This window comes from Neolamprologus brichardi, chromosome 4 (assembly GCF_056152115.1).
Source record: "Neolamprologus brichardi isolate AB-2024 chromosome 4, ASM5615211v1, whole genome shotgun sequence".
NCBI classification, from domain to species: Eukaryota; Metazoa; Chordata; class Actinopteri; order Cichliformes; family Cichlidae; genus Neolamprologus; species Neolamprologus brichardi.
The window spans coordinates 23,894,772-23,910,841 of record NC_142107.1 but is presented as its reverse complement, the minus strand read 5'-3'; the positions used below and the strand labels follow the sequence as shown (position 1 = coordinate 23,910,841).

The 16,070-nt window shown below is 43.6% G+C and overlaps 1 protein-coding gene across 1 annotated transcript in view; it reads left to right on the top strand.

The window, feature by feature from the left end:
* slc38a12 (solute carrier family 38 member 12) overlaps positions 1–13,374 on the top strand; it is an 83,739-nt gene extending 70,365 nt beyond the window's left edge. Inside the window, exon 10 of the mRNA XM_035912610.2 lies at positions 12,158–13,374. Within this exon, the coding sequence (XP_035768503.1) occupies positions 12,158–12,921 (764 nt within the window). The 3' untranslated portion in view covers positions 12,922–13,374. The remainder of the gene's footprint in view (positions 1–12,157) is intronic.
* Positions 13,375–16,070: the final 2,696 nt, after the last annotated feature.

Genomic DNA, 16,070 nt, shown 5'->3' with positions numbered 1-16,070 from the left:
ACAGACGGATACACCGGGGGGAGAGGACGGTTATCAGCTGGACATATACAGTCCTGCAGCACATTTAACTAGTGAAGCATATCAGAATTTCCAGTCTTTCCTTTTGTCTGGAAATGATCTTCTATGATCAATTAAGACTTCTCCTGTAGTGACATTCACACCACACAGCTCTGTCAGTCACATACATTTAGTCAACTACACAAACAGCACACATTCAGTCAGTGTCTGTAAAGGTCAGTACTGTTCTCAGACATAAAAGCGCTCCACAACAATCCAGAAGCAAGTCGACCTCTTTACGAGCGACGACATTTTTGTGTTTCGTGTCGACTCTTTCACGTCCTGTTTTACATCCAGCAGTTTCCACTTTGTTACACTTTAAAATGAGGACTTAATAACCTTCTGTAACACCACGAGTCCAAGTACTGACCTGTGCACAGATGTCTTGGTGCTCGTCGTGGCCTACTTTGTCCATCACACCATCAATCCTCATTATCGGCTTGGATCCTTTTCTTTGCTCTGTCCAGTTGTGCATCTTTGTTTTTGGTGCAGAGCAGCAAGCAGCCTTCCCAGTGTACAAAGAGAGTCTGATTTACAGTTGTTTGCTGCGTCTTGAGGACGAGTCAGTGTATTGTCCCACTAGAATTGAGTCTCTTTTTGTGAATGCTGTTGAGTGTGATGTTCAGACAAACAACCAAAGAGAAGTGAATGTGCTGGAGCAAATAGGCTGCATGCAGAATATGAACAAATATGAACAAATGAAGGATAAGAAGCTTGTTTGCGAGCTGGTGCGCTCGTACTCGTAGCCCCATATTTTGTAATTCTACCATCTGGAAAATGTCTGTTGTGTAGTTGTTTTTCATATTGTGTCCCTGGGTCTCGGTATCCGCTGACACTGACCACATGAGACAGGAGACCCTGCCTACCCTCCTGACCATTACTCACCGATCCCCGGACGCACCTGCAGTCACATGCGCTGCCCTGAGCGAGGACGGGGTGCATTTGATGTCAGGGGTAGCAGCTGGCCGGTGCGTCGGTGCCCCGCCCGCCGCCCTCGGCTCCGGCCTTGTCACAGTTGTTGCCACTCAACTGCAGTCACCTCGTTGTCCAGAGAGCCACGGTTTTTACACCAAACATGAGTGATGGTGTACCTGCCCGCTGCTCGGCTGTCGGTGACACGCTGGGATATTCAGCAGAGTCGCCATTAGCCCGGGTCAGCGCGACACCTTTTATACAACCCAGAATTCCTAGCTGCAGTCATTTAGTCACCTTGTTTGCAGCGGCGCCATATAAATCTAAATTAATGCTTTATAGTCACTAATAAAGGACGCCATCAGGGCCATCTGCATCTCTGCGATAACGTGTCTCACAGCAGAAGCACCTCACATGTTGGTGAAGGACAAGGAGGCAGAGAAGGAACCACAGTGCACAGCTCGTATATGAATATTCAGTGTATGTATACACGATGTAGCTGCAGTTAGATGTAGTTAGTGTGTCTTCACCTTATTTAGTTGTTTTTTTCCACATTAATCTTAATAAATATAAGGTAAAGGCAGACATTGCTGTAACCTGTTGCAGCCAGCCTCTTCCTGTCAGCAGAGTGGATCATTACCGGTGCTCCAGAAGGACACTTTCCAAACACTTACAGGAGTACACAGCTTCTCTAATTGTTATTGAGTCATATGAGACAAAGAGAAAAAGTTAACAGCCTGTCCCCTCAGTAAATAAGTATTAATTACTGCCAGCCATCTCTCCTGAGACGTGTGGATAGATGTGTAGAGGGGCTGCTGTCTGTTTATCAGTAGGTCGGTGCCATATGGATCTCAGGGCTCCTAAAAACAGCCATCAGACTTACTTAACAGGAAAGCTTTTAAAGATTTGTACTCGATGTTTGTGGCTGAAACAGTCCTCGATCACGAAACTCCCATCTCCCATTATTGGGAAAATTGAAAACACTTAAACTCTAGCTTGACTGGCTGGCAGCAGGATATGGCTGCGATGGAGTGACTTTAGTTTGTCCAAAAAAATAGTACTTTTTGATTTCAGTGTAATTTATTTAACCCTTTAAAGCCGGTCGGAGCGGCACGCTCCATTTTGCGTAACTATTTTTAAATCCCGGTAGCTCTGCAACCACGTGAGCTAGCGCAATAATTTTTTTTGCATATGAAACCGGAGGAGTTGTACTTACATCTTATGCCATCAGCTTGTCCTCGGTCACAGTTTCCTTCCACATATAGCTTTGCAAAAACTGTATAAAAAGCACTTGCAGCAACAAAAACATAATATTCCAGAAACACGCTTTGCCGATCCGATCAGCTGTTTGTAACACTTCATACGTTGGAATAGACGTCAGCGCGAACTACCGCATGTCCGCCATGACCTGCCCGAAACCGGAAGTGACGTCATTTTTCGCAGAAATGTAGTTTTTTACCATCAGGGCCTCATGAGCCTATACTGGTGTTTTTAAAAGTTATCTTTGACTTTATGACTTTCTGTGTCGTTTCTGGGATGCTTAGGACTCATATTGCACTGCTGGAAATAGTTTATTTTGATGCATATGCTGCTTTTTTGCAAATTTGCATTATAATATTTATTTTCGTTTTTCCTGCAGTATCTAAAAATTGGTGTATTTCAAAAATAAAACTATGAAGACACTTAAAATAAATTTCCTGTGGTGGGAAACTATTTTGTGCAACTTTTTTGTATTTACAGTTTTGAGGGATAAACCTCTTAAATTTCTCTAACTAGAAATATATGTTAAAAAAACAAAAACGATTTTCAATGTTTTTGTAGTTTATTGCACTTTTTTGCAATTTATGTAATTACTATGCACTTAATGCAGACATATTATTAAAATTTAGGCTGTAATGGTTGTATTGATGTATATCAACTTGAAATGCTCCCAAAAATGGCTCCACAGCATGTAAAAATATAATATAAGCTCTGGCGGACTTGGTTCTATGGTAGGTCTTAAAGGGTTAAAACACTTTAAATCTTTAAGATTTTGTCCTGAGTTCATCTTTCATAAATAGCTTTTGCTGTAAGTCAAATGCTGGTAGTTTCAGCGATCCGCAGGTCTCTCCATCCATCTAATGTTCTTAGTTTACAACAACATAATGTAAAGAGCTAAGAAATTCCCCGCAGGGATTCTCACAGCTGCCCACTGCCATTTTAAATGGCCAAGGGATTGAGATATTGTTTTTGAAGGTCAGGGGGACTCTGGTGGCTTGTTGACTGGAAAGGTTCTGCTCATTCAGAGCGAGTGGTGAATTATGAGCCAGTCTTAATGAAGTGAGCAGCAGCCAGAATCACAGTTCAGTCCTGAAAAATTACATTTCAAGACCAGCTGAAGAGCATCAGTCCTGTTCTGGCTTTCAGTGACATTTGTGTTGTCAGGAGCAAAGAACCTTTTCTAAACATTTACATGATCACGACCACTTTCAGTGTTTTTTCTGCCTGCCTGGCTTCGCTGCTTAGCATTGATGTTCCTTTGTGTGATGGCCACTTTGATTTTCTGCAGAGATGTTTTTGAGGTGGTTCAGGAATCACGATCCAACACAACTGTATCCACCAGCTAAGCTTTTAATTAGAGACACTGACCTCAGGTCTTTGTTTACCTCGGTGTCATTACACAGAAAGATTTGATTAAAGTGATTAAAATGCTGCAGCTTCAGCCATTTGTTAAAAAAATCGTTAATGCTTAATCCACTTAGCATTGTGGTCGTTTATTTGACATTTGACCTTAATTAGGCGTAATATTAGAATTATGTTTTATAGGCTTTTTTAAAAACATTGATTAAAATGTAAACGGCTGACACTGTCCAACAACTGGGAAACCAGTATATATACTGTATACTTACAGAAAGTTGGGTTGGACATGACAAAGCAGCTAATAGCTTGACGTACAATGTTAGCAAGCAGGTAGCTGTAACCTAGCTACACTGCAGGAATCTGGTGATGGTGAGTTTGTAACATTAGCTGGTAAAATAACATGAAAATGCTTCGTGGAGTTTATAGACCAGCATTGAGGGTCAATTAACAGACCTCGTCTATTCAAGACAGGTTTTTTTATATATTAACATTAGGGATGCACCGATACTGGTATCGGGTATCGGGGCCGATACTGTAAAATGTGTGTGTACTCATACTCGTAAAAGTTAACCGATACTAACTTATTTCATTAATCAGAGGGTGGCTGGTCATTTCTGTTGTAGTTTTTTAGATTGGCCACTAGGGGGACATCCCGTGCTAAACAGGCACAGGGTTAGGCGAGTGAGACTGGCGACTCTGCAATAATTTAACAGAAGTGCTTCTTTTTCACTTGAAATTTTTTTGTGGTCATTTTTATTAAGATTTTATTTTTTATCGGCAGAGAATAAAATAAAACCTGTCTTCCAATTAATTGCATTTGTGTGTGTGTGTGTGTGTGGTAGAAGTATCGGTTTTTGTACTCTGTATCGGCAAGTACTCAGATCCAAGTATCGGTATCGTATCGGTTTGAAAAAATTGGTATCGTTGCATCCCTAATTAACATGGATACTTGCATTAGCTAACATTATCCAGAGGAGAGATCCTTCCATGAATCTGATGACAGAGTTTGACTGTGCTCTTCCCCTGATGCTCAAATTCCTGTTTGGTAAGATGGGCTTCATTAGTCACACTGTATTAAGTGCTTCATATCCAACGTAGCAGCTAAACCTCAGTATAAAATCCACCATGGATTTTTCCCAAACATTGAGTTTGTGATGAGCTAGGAGATAAAACTTTGCTGAATTTTTCTCACTCTGCGATGTCTTTTTGCAGCAGGAGACTCGGCGCAGCTGGTTTTGTTCTGTTTATTAATAATCTGAGCACCTTTTTCATTTTGTGGTTGATTGCTGTCCTACAGGAGCTGTGATTTAGTTTTTTCAAATCTCTGACAATTGGCTGGGCTCTTAATGTGAGTTAATATCTGTTTATGCAGATTTTCCCTGGCATGTCACAGCTAATTGCTGTGCTATCACAGTTCGCATGTCATTACCAGTTTGGCCCCTTTCAGTTGCAAACTGATAGCAGACGGACTTCCTCTGATTGCCGTTTTATCAGCTTTAGCTTTATTGATGCACCAGAGTTGTTTCGAAGATGACATATGACTGCATGTTAAACTCGTGATGTTTAACATTTATTTGTAGTTCTTCCTCTGGAAAACATTTTACTGGGAAAGTCCTGACAGTCTATTTTATAAGAATAAACCACTTCTTTATATTGTTTGTTTCCTTTTCTATAAAGCACCTTGAGGCGACTGATGTTGCGAGTTGTTGCTATATAAACAAAATGAAATTCAGCATCTTTATCAAAGCATTTAAATCAGGGAAACAGAGGTTTGGCTGCCTCGTGTCTGTGAACCTCAGCTGCAGCATGGGGTGCTAAACGGTGCAGCCAACCGCTGCGCTGCTTTGTGCCATGTATACAGAAAGCCCCATCCAACATCACAGAGCACGTCAGGAGGTGAGGAAGCCACTTATCACCCAACAAATACGAGTAATTCAACAGCCCCAGCAGCTCGCTACCTCTGCTCCTGATAGGCTTGACGTGATGGAGGCTCGGCACAGTGAGAATTCCTGAAACCCTGGTGAGACCTGGGCAAAGAGCCGGAGCTACTAATTACTGCAGAGATTATCCAAGAGCGCTCAAGGAGTACCTCTCTTAATTAGGGATGGCAAGATTGCTGTGCGTTAAAACTGCCAGAGGGGGGGGTGCTTAAATTGGCCAACGTGACAAGAAAACAAGCAGCATCACCAGAACCTCGCGTTACATTCGAGCACGCAGCATTTCCTCTTCAGCACGGCTGCTTTATTAAGCATCAAAGCACAGCGCAGAAGTCCTTGACCTTCCTGCAGTCATCAGTGAATTGCTCACACTTAAGTACTCACGTTGTTCCGTTCAAAGAGCAGGGCCTCCCAACTTTCAGCTGTCCTGTGCACCACTGCACATGAGATTGATCACCTCTCACCTTCTACCATTTTCTCCTCATTGATTGAGTCCAGGATTCCCATCTCTTCTCCGATAGCAGCTGGGAGTCTTTCTCTCAAGGCAGTCGATGACTTCTTGGAGCATCGAGAGAGTCTGCCAGCCTCGGCTCTAACCGCGTCTGCTGTGTTTGCTACTCGAGACAACACAGCCGTACGAGCTTGCTCTGGAGGGTCGTTAAGTTGAAGCATTCCTCACAAGGTCAATGGCGTTCCCATCCAGGTAATATAAATCACTGGCTCAAAGAGATGGACGGGCCTAGTCGTGGGGATTGGGATGCGTGGTTGCTCAATTTACTCGGCTCTTGTTGTCGCACGTCAAGTGCAGTGGAGAGTATTGGTTGGGCTCTGTGTGTCTGTGTGAAGGCGCGTTGAATTAGCATATCTCGACGGGTAGGTGCAGGGGTAATGGCTCATCCTGTCTGTGATGGTGTGTTGTGCAGGGGCTTTGAAAGATAGGTGTTGTTTTCACGCTTCCACACGTGCACTGCACAGACGTGGCTCTGAAATCTAGTCCATGAAGGTGATTGTGAAAGTTTAATTTCAGTATAACTGCCCAAATAAGCTCCCACAGGCCAAAGATGGCTGATGACTGGTAGATATGCAAGTATACAGTCAGATCAGACTTTAGTGACTCCTGTGATGAAGTCCATGAGATGTCAGATTGCATCAACGTGCGAATAGTAGCATTAACAGCTCCGGTGCCTTTTGCACACTCAATCCATCAACTAAACCAAAAGGAGTCATTTCAGCAGGGCGCACAGCATTTCCTGTTGTGTATACTAGCAAGTGTGGATGTTTGTGACACCTAATTTACAGGTCAGTTAACTGGTTTGGCATTTTTAGGTCTTAGGATTGGCTAAGACGGCAATAGAGTAATAAAATAATACTGTCTACGCTTTTACTCGCTCACATACTTGGTAAAAATTATTTTTACGTCTAATTCTCCTGAAATCATTTGAGGTTTACGTGTGAAATGTTTCCGGTGAGCAAATAAAAACCACAGAAGAAGACAGGAGCATTAACGGCTACAAGAAGACGTGACGAGTTTAGATTAACGCAGAGTCGTGTGCATGCACTACCCGGCTCTCTGTAATTTGTCACTGATTAATGCCTTTTAAGGAGCAACGAATGCCCCTTATGCTCGTCTCCTACGTCAGTCCAGAGAATTACGAGGCCTTACTGAATTTACTATGTAAATAAACGTCTACACTCAGTTAAGGCGATCAAAGCTAATATGCTTTCATTTCACGGCCGTACAGTACTCCAGCATTGAGATTCATGGCTTACAGGTGCAATGAGCGCGATAAAATTGTCACGGCCGGACGTGATTTGCCCACCTCGTGTAGCGTCATGCAGGCGAGGGCCGGTGACAAATGAGCACATTATGAAAGGCTTCAATCTAGTGCTCGGCTCCTCTGTGCCATCTGATTGACTTTCAGTTACTTTGAATTATAATGAGTTGGTTCCTGTGACTTTAGTGGGATAAATGAGTGCTTTGTGTCTGATCAGCATAAAAAATTTCTAATTGTGAGCCAAAAAAAATGTTTTCCAATCGATTCTTTTCAATTTAAAAGCATTTAATCTTTAAGCTTGAATAAGTTTTGACTGGGAGCTTCCCAGTGCAACCAGCCCCGTTGTCCTTGCAGGCTCTCCTGCAGCATCTTAATCTTGGCCAGACTTGGAAAAAGGTGCTTTAGGTAATGTAACCGTGCCCAACCACCCTGAGGCACTCTTAATTAAAAGCCCCGTGCTAGTTTCCTTCCTGTGCAGCCTGTGAGTGTTGGTGTCAAGATGGAGAAAAGCCTTCTTTCTCTTCCCCTGCACCTTCGTCTCCCTGGTGTACCGCAGGCAGACGGGTTTAGTTGCCAGCTATTTCACACATAGCTTCGTGCAGACAGAAAGGCGGAAAAAGATGAGTTTGAAGGAGAAAGAAGACAGGCGGAGCAAAGGGGGCAGACAGATGGTTTTGGCAATGACTCTTTCACACATTGCAGATGTTTTGTAGGAAGAGAGAGCAATTCAGAAAGAGTATCTAAACAGCACGGATAAATTAAGGAACTTTTTTGCGTGTCATCGTCCTTGAAAGCTGGTGTGTTGCCCATTCGTTCGACATCTCTGTGTAAGAGGGTTGAGGTTGTAGCGGGGAGTCGCAGAGCTTTCCCCGGAGCCACAGATTACATTGGGCCTAAGCCAAAGATGCATTCAATATTGAACAGTCGTGAAACGGGTTTTACAGAGTTTGTGCTTACGTGTGAAATTCAAGGCAAGCGTGAAACAAGGGTGCGAAATGTAGCTGTGTTGTGTTTTCCTGACACGGCTACATTTTCAGCAAGTGTTCAATCAGGCGGCCCGTCAGTTATAATCTCATGAGTTTAGCCTCTGGAGACAATGGCCGAGTTTTGGAGGAAGCTAAACAATGGACACAGCTTCTGGGTCGAATGGAGTTGCTTTCTTTTGACGTGGCCACTAGGGGGCGACCTTTCTGGTTCTGCAAAGAAGTCTGTTTGAATCGAGGTCTATGACAAAATTAGCCTACTTCTCCTTTGACTTATGACCTCAGTAAAAACACTTTTGATGAGCGCCATGTTTCTCTGTTACATGATCTTCACTTTCTGAGTAAAGCAGACGATAAAGGATGGCGCGCTTTAAAGTGTCGCTGCTTTCTGATAGATGAGTCGGTACCTTATGAGCTTGCAGTGTCGTGTCGTTGCCTTTTTTAAAATTGTGCACGATATAAAATATATACCAAGTTATACTGAAATTAGTGCTGATTTGCAAGTGAATAAAAGTGAATATTCTTTTTCAGAGATCCGATTGCTCTTTGTGTAAAGCTCTACATCCACACTGAAACACTAAAACACTAAAACACTAAAACAAAGGCAAAATGAGCTTTTTTCCTGGTTCTTCTTTGGTCAGCAGTTATTTTGCCTCTTGTACAGTGTAGATGAACAAAGCTTGCCTTGTGGCATATTGCATCCCTACAGTTTAGCTGCTGGTCTGCAGATGTTAGTCCCATCAAAGACGGCGTGAGTCTCGGTCTTTTAGAGTGATGTCACAGTTTAAGGTATAGAATTATTTTACTGCAGATATGAGGCATATAATGGTCCAAGTGACACTTCCTAAATGTCACCGAGTGTTTAAAGGACAGCTGATAATGAAAGCTGAGGAGCTGGCTCCTGGCCTGGGCTATGACTAACTCCTGGTGTCACGGGTTGATTGAGCGTGTGTGAGGAGAGATGGCTTGCTGGGCCACATGACCGTTAGCCTGTAACAGGACTGCATGCAGCTCTCAGGAGTCTCCTTTAGACACACGATGCACCTCCTGAAATCAATTGGAGCTGCAGTGGGAACCGCAGGACGGTTTTATACTGGGCCGTGAAACTGGTTTGTTTTTTACGCCTGATGTTTCTGGAACAAACAGCTGGAAGGCAGTTCAGCACTGCCATCTTTATCCACATGAGGTTAAACTCTGAGAGAACTGAGACCGGACTACAATGTGGTCACCATATCAGGTTTTCACCTCGTTGATCTTTTGAAAGAATTCACTCTATAACTATAGAAATCAGTCAAATTCACCTTCAACTTTATGTACGGTGTGTTTGGCAGCCCAGTTTAATTCAAAATAAAAGCACAAAAAAGGTGGAGACACAATTATTTCTGATATTTTCACATTTTATTTTTATATAATAATGATCTGATAACCAATTTGGAGTTGAGTGGATTATATGCACCAAATACCTCATTTAAAAAAGTTGAATTAAACAGACGCTGTAAAGCCTGGATTTAAACCAAATGAATAGTTATAGACTGGGTGAACTTTGACCTCCAGAGGTTTAATCCAACTGGAAACAGTTAGCCAGATGATCAAACAGGGCTCGTGCTGAAAAACATTCAGAGATTTTAATCCAAAACCAGGGAAAGAGAGCAAAAAGGAGCTTGGTGTTCCCAGTTTAGCCGGGAATATTGTGAAGATGGAGGGTGTTAATTTATCTCGACGGCTCCATTGTGATTGCACAAAGGCAACAAAATACCACATTAATCTGTCAGTGATTAGCACTGAAACAAGGGTTTCATTAAAAGATGTACTTATCTCTTTCAGTAAAAGGCAAAATTAGTCGAGGATGTAAAGGAACAAAAGCGGTTGGATTAGGGAGGAGCAACAAAAAGGATCGTTTCATCATCTGAGCCCGAGCTGACCCACGGCTGTTCCAGCTCTCATTGTCACACACACTCAGTACACTTTGCTGTTTTATAAGAACATTAAAATCAAGTGAGACCATCAGAAAAACGCTGACTTAAACCTTCCTTCATTACTATTTGTCATCTCTTTTATTTGTTATTTGGAAAGTTAATAAATAATGTACAGGAGGCTCCCTCACACTAACGCAGTCCTCCACTCACAAACACAAGATTCAATCTAAATACCTTTAATAACACTTGGAAGATTAGATTTAACCCTGTAGATGTTAGTAACTAATGTTAGAGTGATGTTACTGATATTAAACTAAATTAGATTTTTTTTGAGCTGCAGTTGCGAAACACTGAAGGCCAGATGACCAGATCATGATATCTTTAAAATAACTTAATTGAAAATGTGTAAAAAGTACATTTACTGTAATAGTTTGTACAAGTTTGAAGTTAAACATCTTTAAAAAATATAATCTGCAAGAACTATATAGTTTATTTGATTAATTTGACTTACATTTCGGTGTTTAAACCCAGAGAAATGATTCATTTAGTGTAATGGTCAACATTTCCCTTTTACTGTCAGCCACCACGCTGAGGCTGCAGTCACACAACCATAGAGACTGGTCAAGCACCCCATAGTAACCACCGATCACTAAGGGAAAACGGGTATTTTCCTGTTGCCAAGTGCTTCCTGTTACTACTTAGTTGCACAGAGTTATATGGGTACTACTGAAAACTTCCCTATGATTGTTTAAGTTCTTTGCAGATTTCTACAGTCACCCGCAAGTTGCATTGAGGACTCCAACTTGTCTGCAAATATTTGTGTGTCCCCCAACCCACCCACCAACACCCATCCACCCCCACCCAAATCAGTCAAGGCAGGCGGCCATCCCTCCCTGAGCCTTGTTCTGCTAGAGCAGGGGTCTCCAACTCCAGGCCTCAAGGGCCGGTGTCCTGCAGGTTTTAGATCTCACCCTGGGTCTACACACCTGAATCAAATGATTAGTTCATTAGCAGACCTCTGGAGTACTTCAACACATGTTGAGGAGGTCATTTAGCCTTTGAATCAGCTGTTGGTTCAAGGACACATCTAAAAACTGCAGGCCCTTGAGGCCTGGAGATGGGGACCCCTGTGCTGGAGGTTTCTTCCTGTTAAATGGAAGTTTTTCCTTACTGCTGTTGCCAAAGCACTTGCTCATTAGGGGGTCATATGATTGTTGGGATTTTCTCTGTTTTCTTTGTATTATTGTAGGGTTTTTACCTTACACTATAAAGCGCCTTAAGGCAACTGTTGTTGTCATTTGGCGGTGTGTATAAATAAAACTGAACTTAATTGAATTTGCCAACCAGGCCTTCTTAGTAAAAGCAGTAAAACTGTGAAAAGTGTTACGCAAACTGGAAATGGAGACTGTTCACTGTCAAAATAAAAGCTGGGCCTTTTGAAAAATGCCATATGGCGCGCTACTGTTCGGTGGTTAGTTGGCAAGTGTTTGCTCGTCAGGGTCTTTCGTGTAACTGTGGGAACCTCAGCGATCTGTTAGCAGCCAAAGCAATCACAGGGAGGTTTTTGGTGGAGGATCCTCTCGGCAACAGATTTCAGTCCGCAAACTCAACAAGCACTCACCAACTGGTTGAGGAGTACACATCTTTCCCTACTGACTGGAGGTTGCCGAGGAATCACCCATTGGTCTTTGGGGGTCATTTGAGGCACACAGTGCTGACGCCCCACTGGCCCGCTGATCTAAATCCTCTGTTTGTGGGGTGCAGTCAATTGGAAGAAAGCAGGCTTGTTTTGAACTTTAACTTCTTTCATAGCTACTCAAGAAAAATTAAGTGGAGCTGAAACTGAGCAGAATAGTTCTCCTTTCTACCAGGATGGTCAAATGTACAATAGTATTATAACTTTTCTGCCATCGGTGGGTTTTTAAAATCTATTTCCTGTTTTGTTTTTGTCCCTCCAGCTTTCACCATGATGATCATCTTGGCATTAATTCGCATCGGTAAAGACCACGGCGCGGGACACCCACCTGTCGCCTCCTTGTCTGGGGTCCCCAACCTGTTCGGGGTGTGCGTCTACTCCTTCATGTGCCAACACTCGCTGCCGTCCCTGGTGACGCCCATCTCTAACAAGAAGCGCGTCGGCTCGCTGGTGCTTTTCGACTACGTCCTCATCCTCGGATTCTACGTGCTCCTCTCGTTCACCGCCATCTTCTGCTTCGATAGCTCGCTGCTCTACGACATGTACACCCTGAACTTCACAGACAACTGCGACGTCTTGGACATCCCGGTGCTGCGCTACTTCCTCGGCTTGTTCCCCGTCTTCACCATCAGCACCAACTTCCCCATCATCGCCGTCACGCTTCGAAACAACTGGAAGACCCTGTTCCACCGAGACGGAGGTACCTACCCGTGGGTGGTGGACCGAGTGGTATTTCCCCTCATTACACTCGTGCCCCCCATCGTGGTGGCCTTCTGTACACACAACCTGGAATCCTTGGTGGGAATCACAGGATCCTATGCCGGTACAGGGATCCAGTACATTGTCCCAGCCTTCCTTGTCTTTTACGCCAGGCGCCACCTGGAGCCTGTGATGGGCAGAGATGCCATCAACAAGCACCGGTCACCCTTCCGCCACAGCTTCTGGGTGTGGTTCGTTTTGCTGTGGGCTGCCTTCTGCCTCATGTTTGTCACAGCCAACATCATCCTGACTGACACCAAGAAGTGAGAACTCGTGTTTCAGTTTGTGGTTCCCGTACAGGAAGCCTTATTGCTGCTGGTTGGGCAGTGTGCCTTTTTTTTGAACGTTTGTTGGGTCAATTAAATGTAATTAAGAGTAATTTATCAAATATTTTTTGAAAATTTAATTAAATTTTGTTTATATAGCGCCAAATCACAACAAAAGTCGCCTCAAGGCGCTTTATATTGTACAGTAGATACAGAGAAAAACCCAACAATCATATGACCCCCTATGAGCAGCACTTTGGTGACAGTGGGAAGGAAAAACTCCCTTTTAACAGGAAGAAACCTCCAGCAGAACCAGGCTCAGGGAGGGGCGGGGCCATCTGCTGTGATTGGTTGGGGTGAGAGAAGGAAGACAGGATAAAGACATGCTGTGGAAGAGAGACAGAGGTTAATAACAGATATGATTCAATGCAGAGAGGTCTGTTAACACATAGTGAGTGAGAAAGGTGACTGGAAAGGAAAAACTCAATGCATCATGGGAATCCCCCGGCAGCCTACATCTATTGCAGCATAACTAAGGGAGGATTCAGGGTCACCTGGTCCAGCCCTAACTATATGCTTTAGCAAAAGGAAAGTTTGAAGCCTAATCTTAAAAGTAGAGATAGTGTCTGTCTCCTGAATCCAAACTGGAAGCTGGTTCCACAGAAGAGGGGCCTGAAAACTGAAGGCTCTGCCTCCCATTCTACTTTTAAATACTCTAGGAACAACAAGTAGGCCTGCAGAGCGAGAGCGAAGTGCTCTAATAGGGTGATATGGTACTACAAGGTCATTAAGATAAGATGGGGCCTGATTATTTAAGACCTTGTATGTGAGGAGCAGGATTTTGAATTCTGGATTTAACAGGAAGCCAAAACAGGAGAAATCTGCTCTCTCTTTCTAGTCCCTGTCAGGACTCTTGTTGCAGCATTTTGGATTAGCTGAAGGCTTTTCAGGGAGTTTTTAGGACATCCTGATAATAATGAATTACAGTCGTCCAGCCTGGAAGTAATAAATGCATGAACTAGTTTTTCAGCGTCACTCTGAGACAGGATATTTCTAACTTTAGAGATGTTGCACAAATGGAAGAAAGCAGTCTTACATATTTGTTTAATATGTGCGTTGAAGGACATGTCCTGGTCAAAAGGGACCAAATGTCACATGTTTCATGTTCCACAAAACTAAAGCTGGAACAGTGCACGACAAGGGAATTTATTAATAGGATTTTTTGTCAATAAACACCAGACAGTTTGAGTTTTTCACAAAGTTTTGCACTTTTTAAAAATGTATCCAACAAAAGAGAAAGACGTTTAAACCTTCTTCATCACCCGCCAGGATTGCTGTCCAAGTATCGGACAAAATTGTCAACACAACCATCACTGGAGAGCGTTCTTCCAGCAAACGCTTCATTTAAAGCAAACGTATGGCGTAAGATTAGAGTCGGGTGGTGTGACTCACATCACAACAACAACATTACGGGCAACAAAGTAGTTCTGAATGCTACAACGTGGAAAAATGAGTTTTTCCTTTTGCAGTTAGCTCGATCATGTTGTTATCTGGAGGATTTGTAGACTACTGGGGATTTAGCTGTGACTCTATCGCAGAGCAGGTTGGTTTTATTCAGTTCACCTCTTCAGCAGTAACGGTGCTTCTGAAGTAGCAGCTGACACGTAGCATCACCCTGATACACAAGAATATGAATATGAAACAACGGCGTCTGCTCTGTCATCACGCTGGCTCAACAACAATGTGCTGTTTTTGATCTGCAGCAACATATGCTCTCATTGGTGTAATCTGAGTACTCTAACATGCTACTTAACGCGCCGTGCTGCTTAACAGCTCTGTGGGTCGCTCTTAAAGTTTGCCTCATTCATATTCCAAACTATAGAAAAGACCCGACGGACCTCGAGGGCAGAATGTTCCAGTACAAATATATTAAAGCAAGCGGAAGAGCAGACGTGAAAAAGAGGCTGTCACATTCAGACTTGTGCTCTGTTGCAAAACTTGATAATGAGATTGGAACAGGAACCAACAGAAGAAGAAAAACGAAGGGATCGGGGACGATCGCTCTTTCATGTCTGACGCGCATCCATTCCTCAGCGGCGGCTGCCTCCAATCTCCTCGCCTCCCCCCGGTGAACAATGAAGCTCCGTCCGTGACAGATCCACTGACAGATAGGCTTCCAGGAGGAGCTCCATCTCTGTTTATCACCTGACACTCGCGCCTGTAGTTCACACACAGGGCATATCTTCCCGTCTTCTACTCCTCAGCACCCATTCATGACTCTGTCAGCCTCGAGCTGTATCCATCACGCAGCTACACCTGACAGGATAATGGAGATCTACAGTGCTTCAGCTCTGGCTGTGACGAAGGCATCCGCGGCCAAAAGCGAAGGGAGCCAACTGCACGGCTTCATAAAGTGCACGCTGGACTGTACACCAGTGGTAACTTCACTGACACTTGGCAGCTTCTTCCAACTTCATTATTGCCCTTACACTTCCATCTTTGACCCGTTGCACGATTCTGTCTGTGTGATTTTCACATTACAGTGGAAATCATCTGGAAATACTTCAGTTCAGACTAAAAACAACCAGAAAAACCTTCATGCTCGACTTATAGTGTCGCACGCAAGTTTGTAGGTGCTCAGAGCCCAAGCAGTGACCTCCAGCAGCGTGGTGACCACAGAGTGAGAAATCTCAGTGAAGTTCAAGCTAGCAGCAGTGCAAAGCGGGCAGATCCCAAATTAAATTGACCTCAAGTCTGAGCTGAGCTGTCACAGCATAGAGTAACTTTGACATATGACAGGTTCAGCCGCAAAGCGAAGCACGGTGAACAAAACGCCGCTTTAAGGAAAACAGTTGAGATCACAACGCGGCAAAGATGAATGCAATCATGGGCAATGAACTTTCAGCCTTTGGAGACAAACAGCTCTGGAAATAAATGGACAAATGGAAATAAAAAGGCAGCAAGACAGTGTGCTATTGGCATTTTACATTCAGTCTGGCATCTAGAACAGAACAGAAGTCCCTCATCAGATAGCAACGTAGTTGCTGCAGGACGGCAACTTAACTGCACGTTAATATAAGCAACCTTTGTTTTTATGTAACAATGTAACCAGAATGCAACCCGTTGGCCACCAGCTGAGTGAAGTACCTG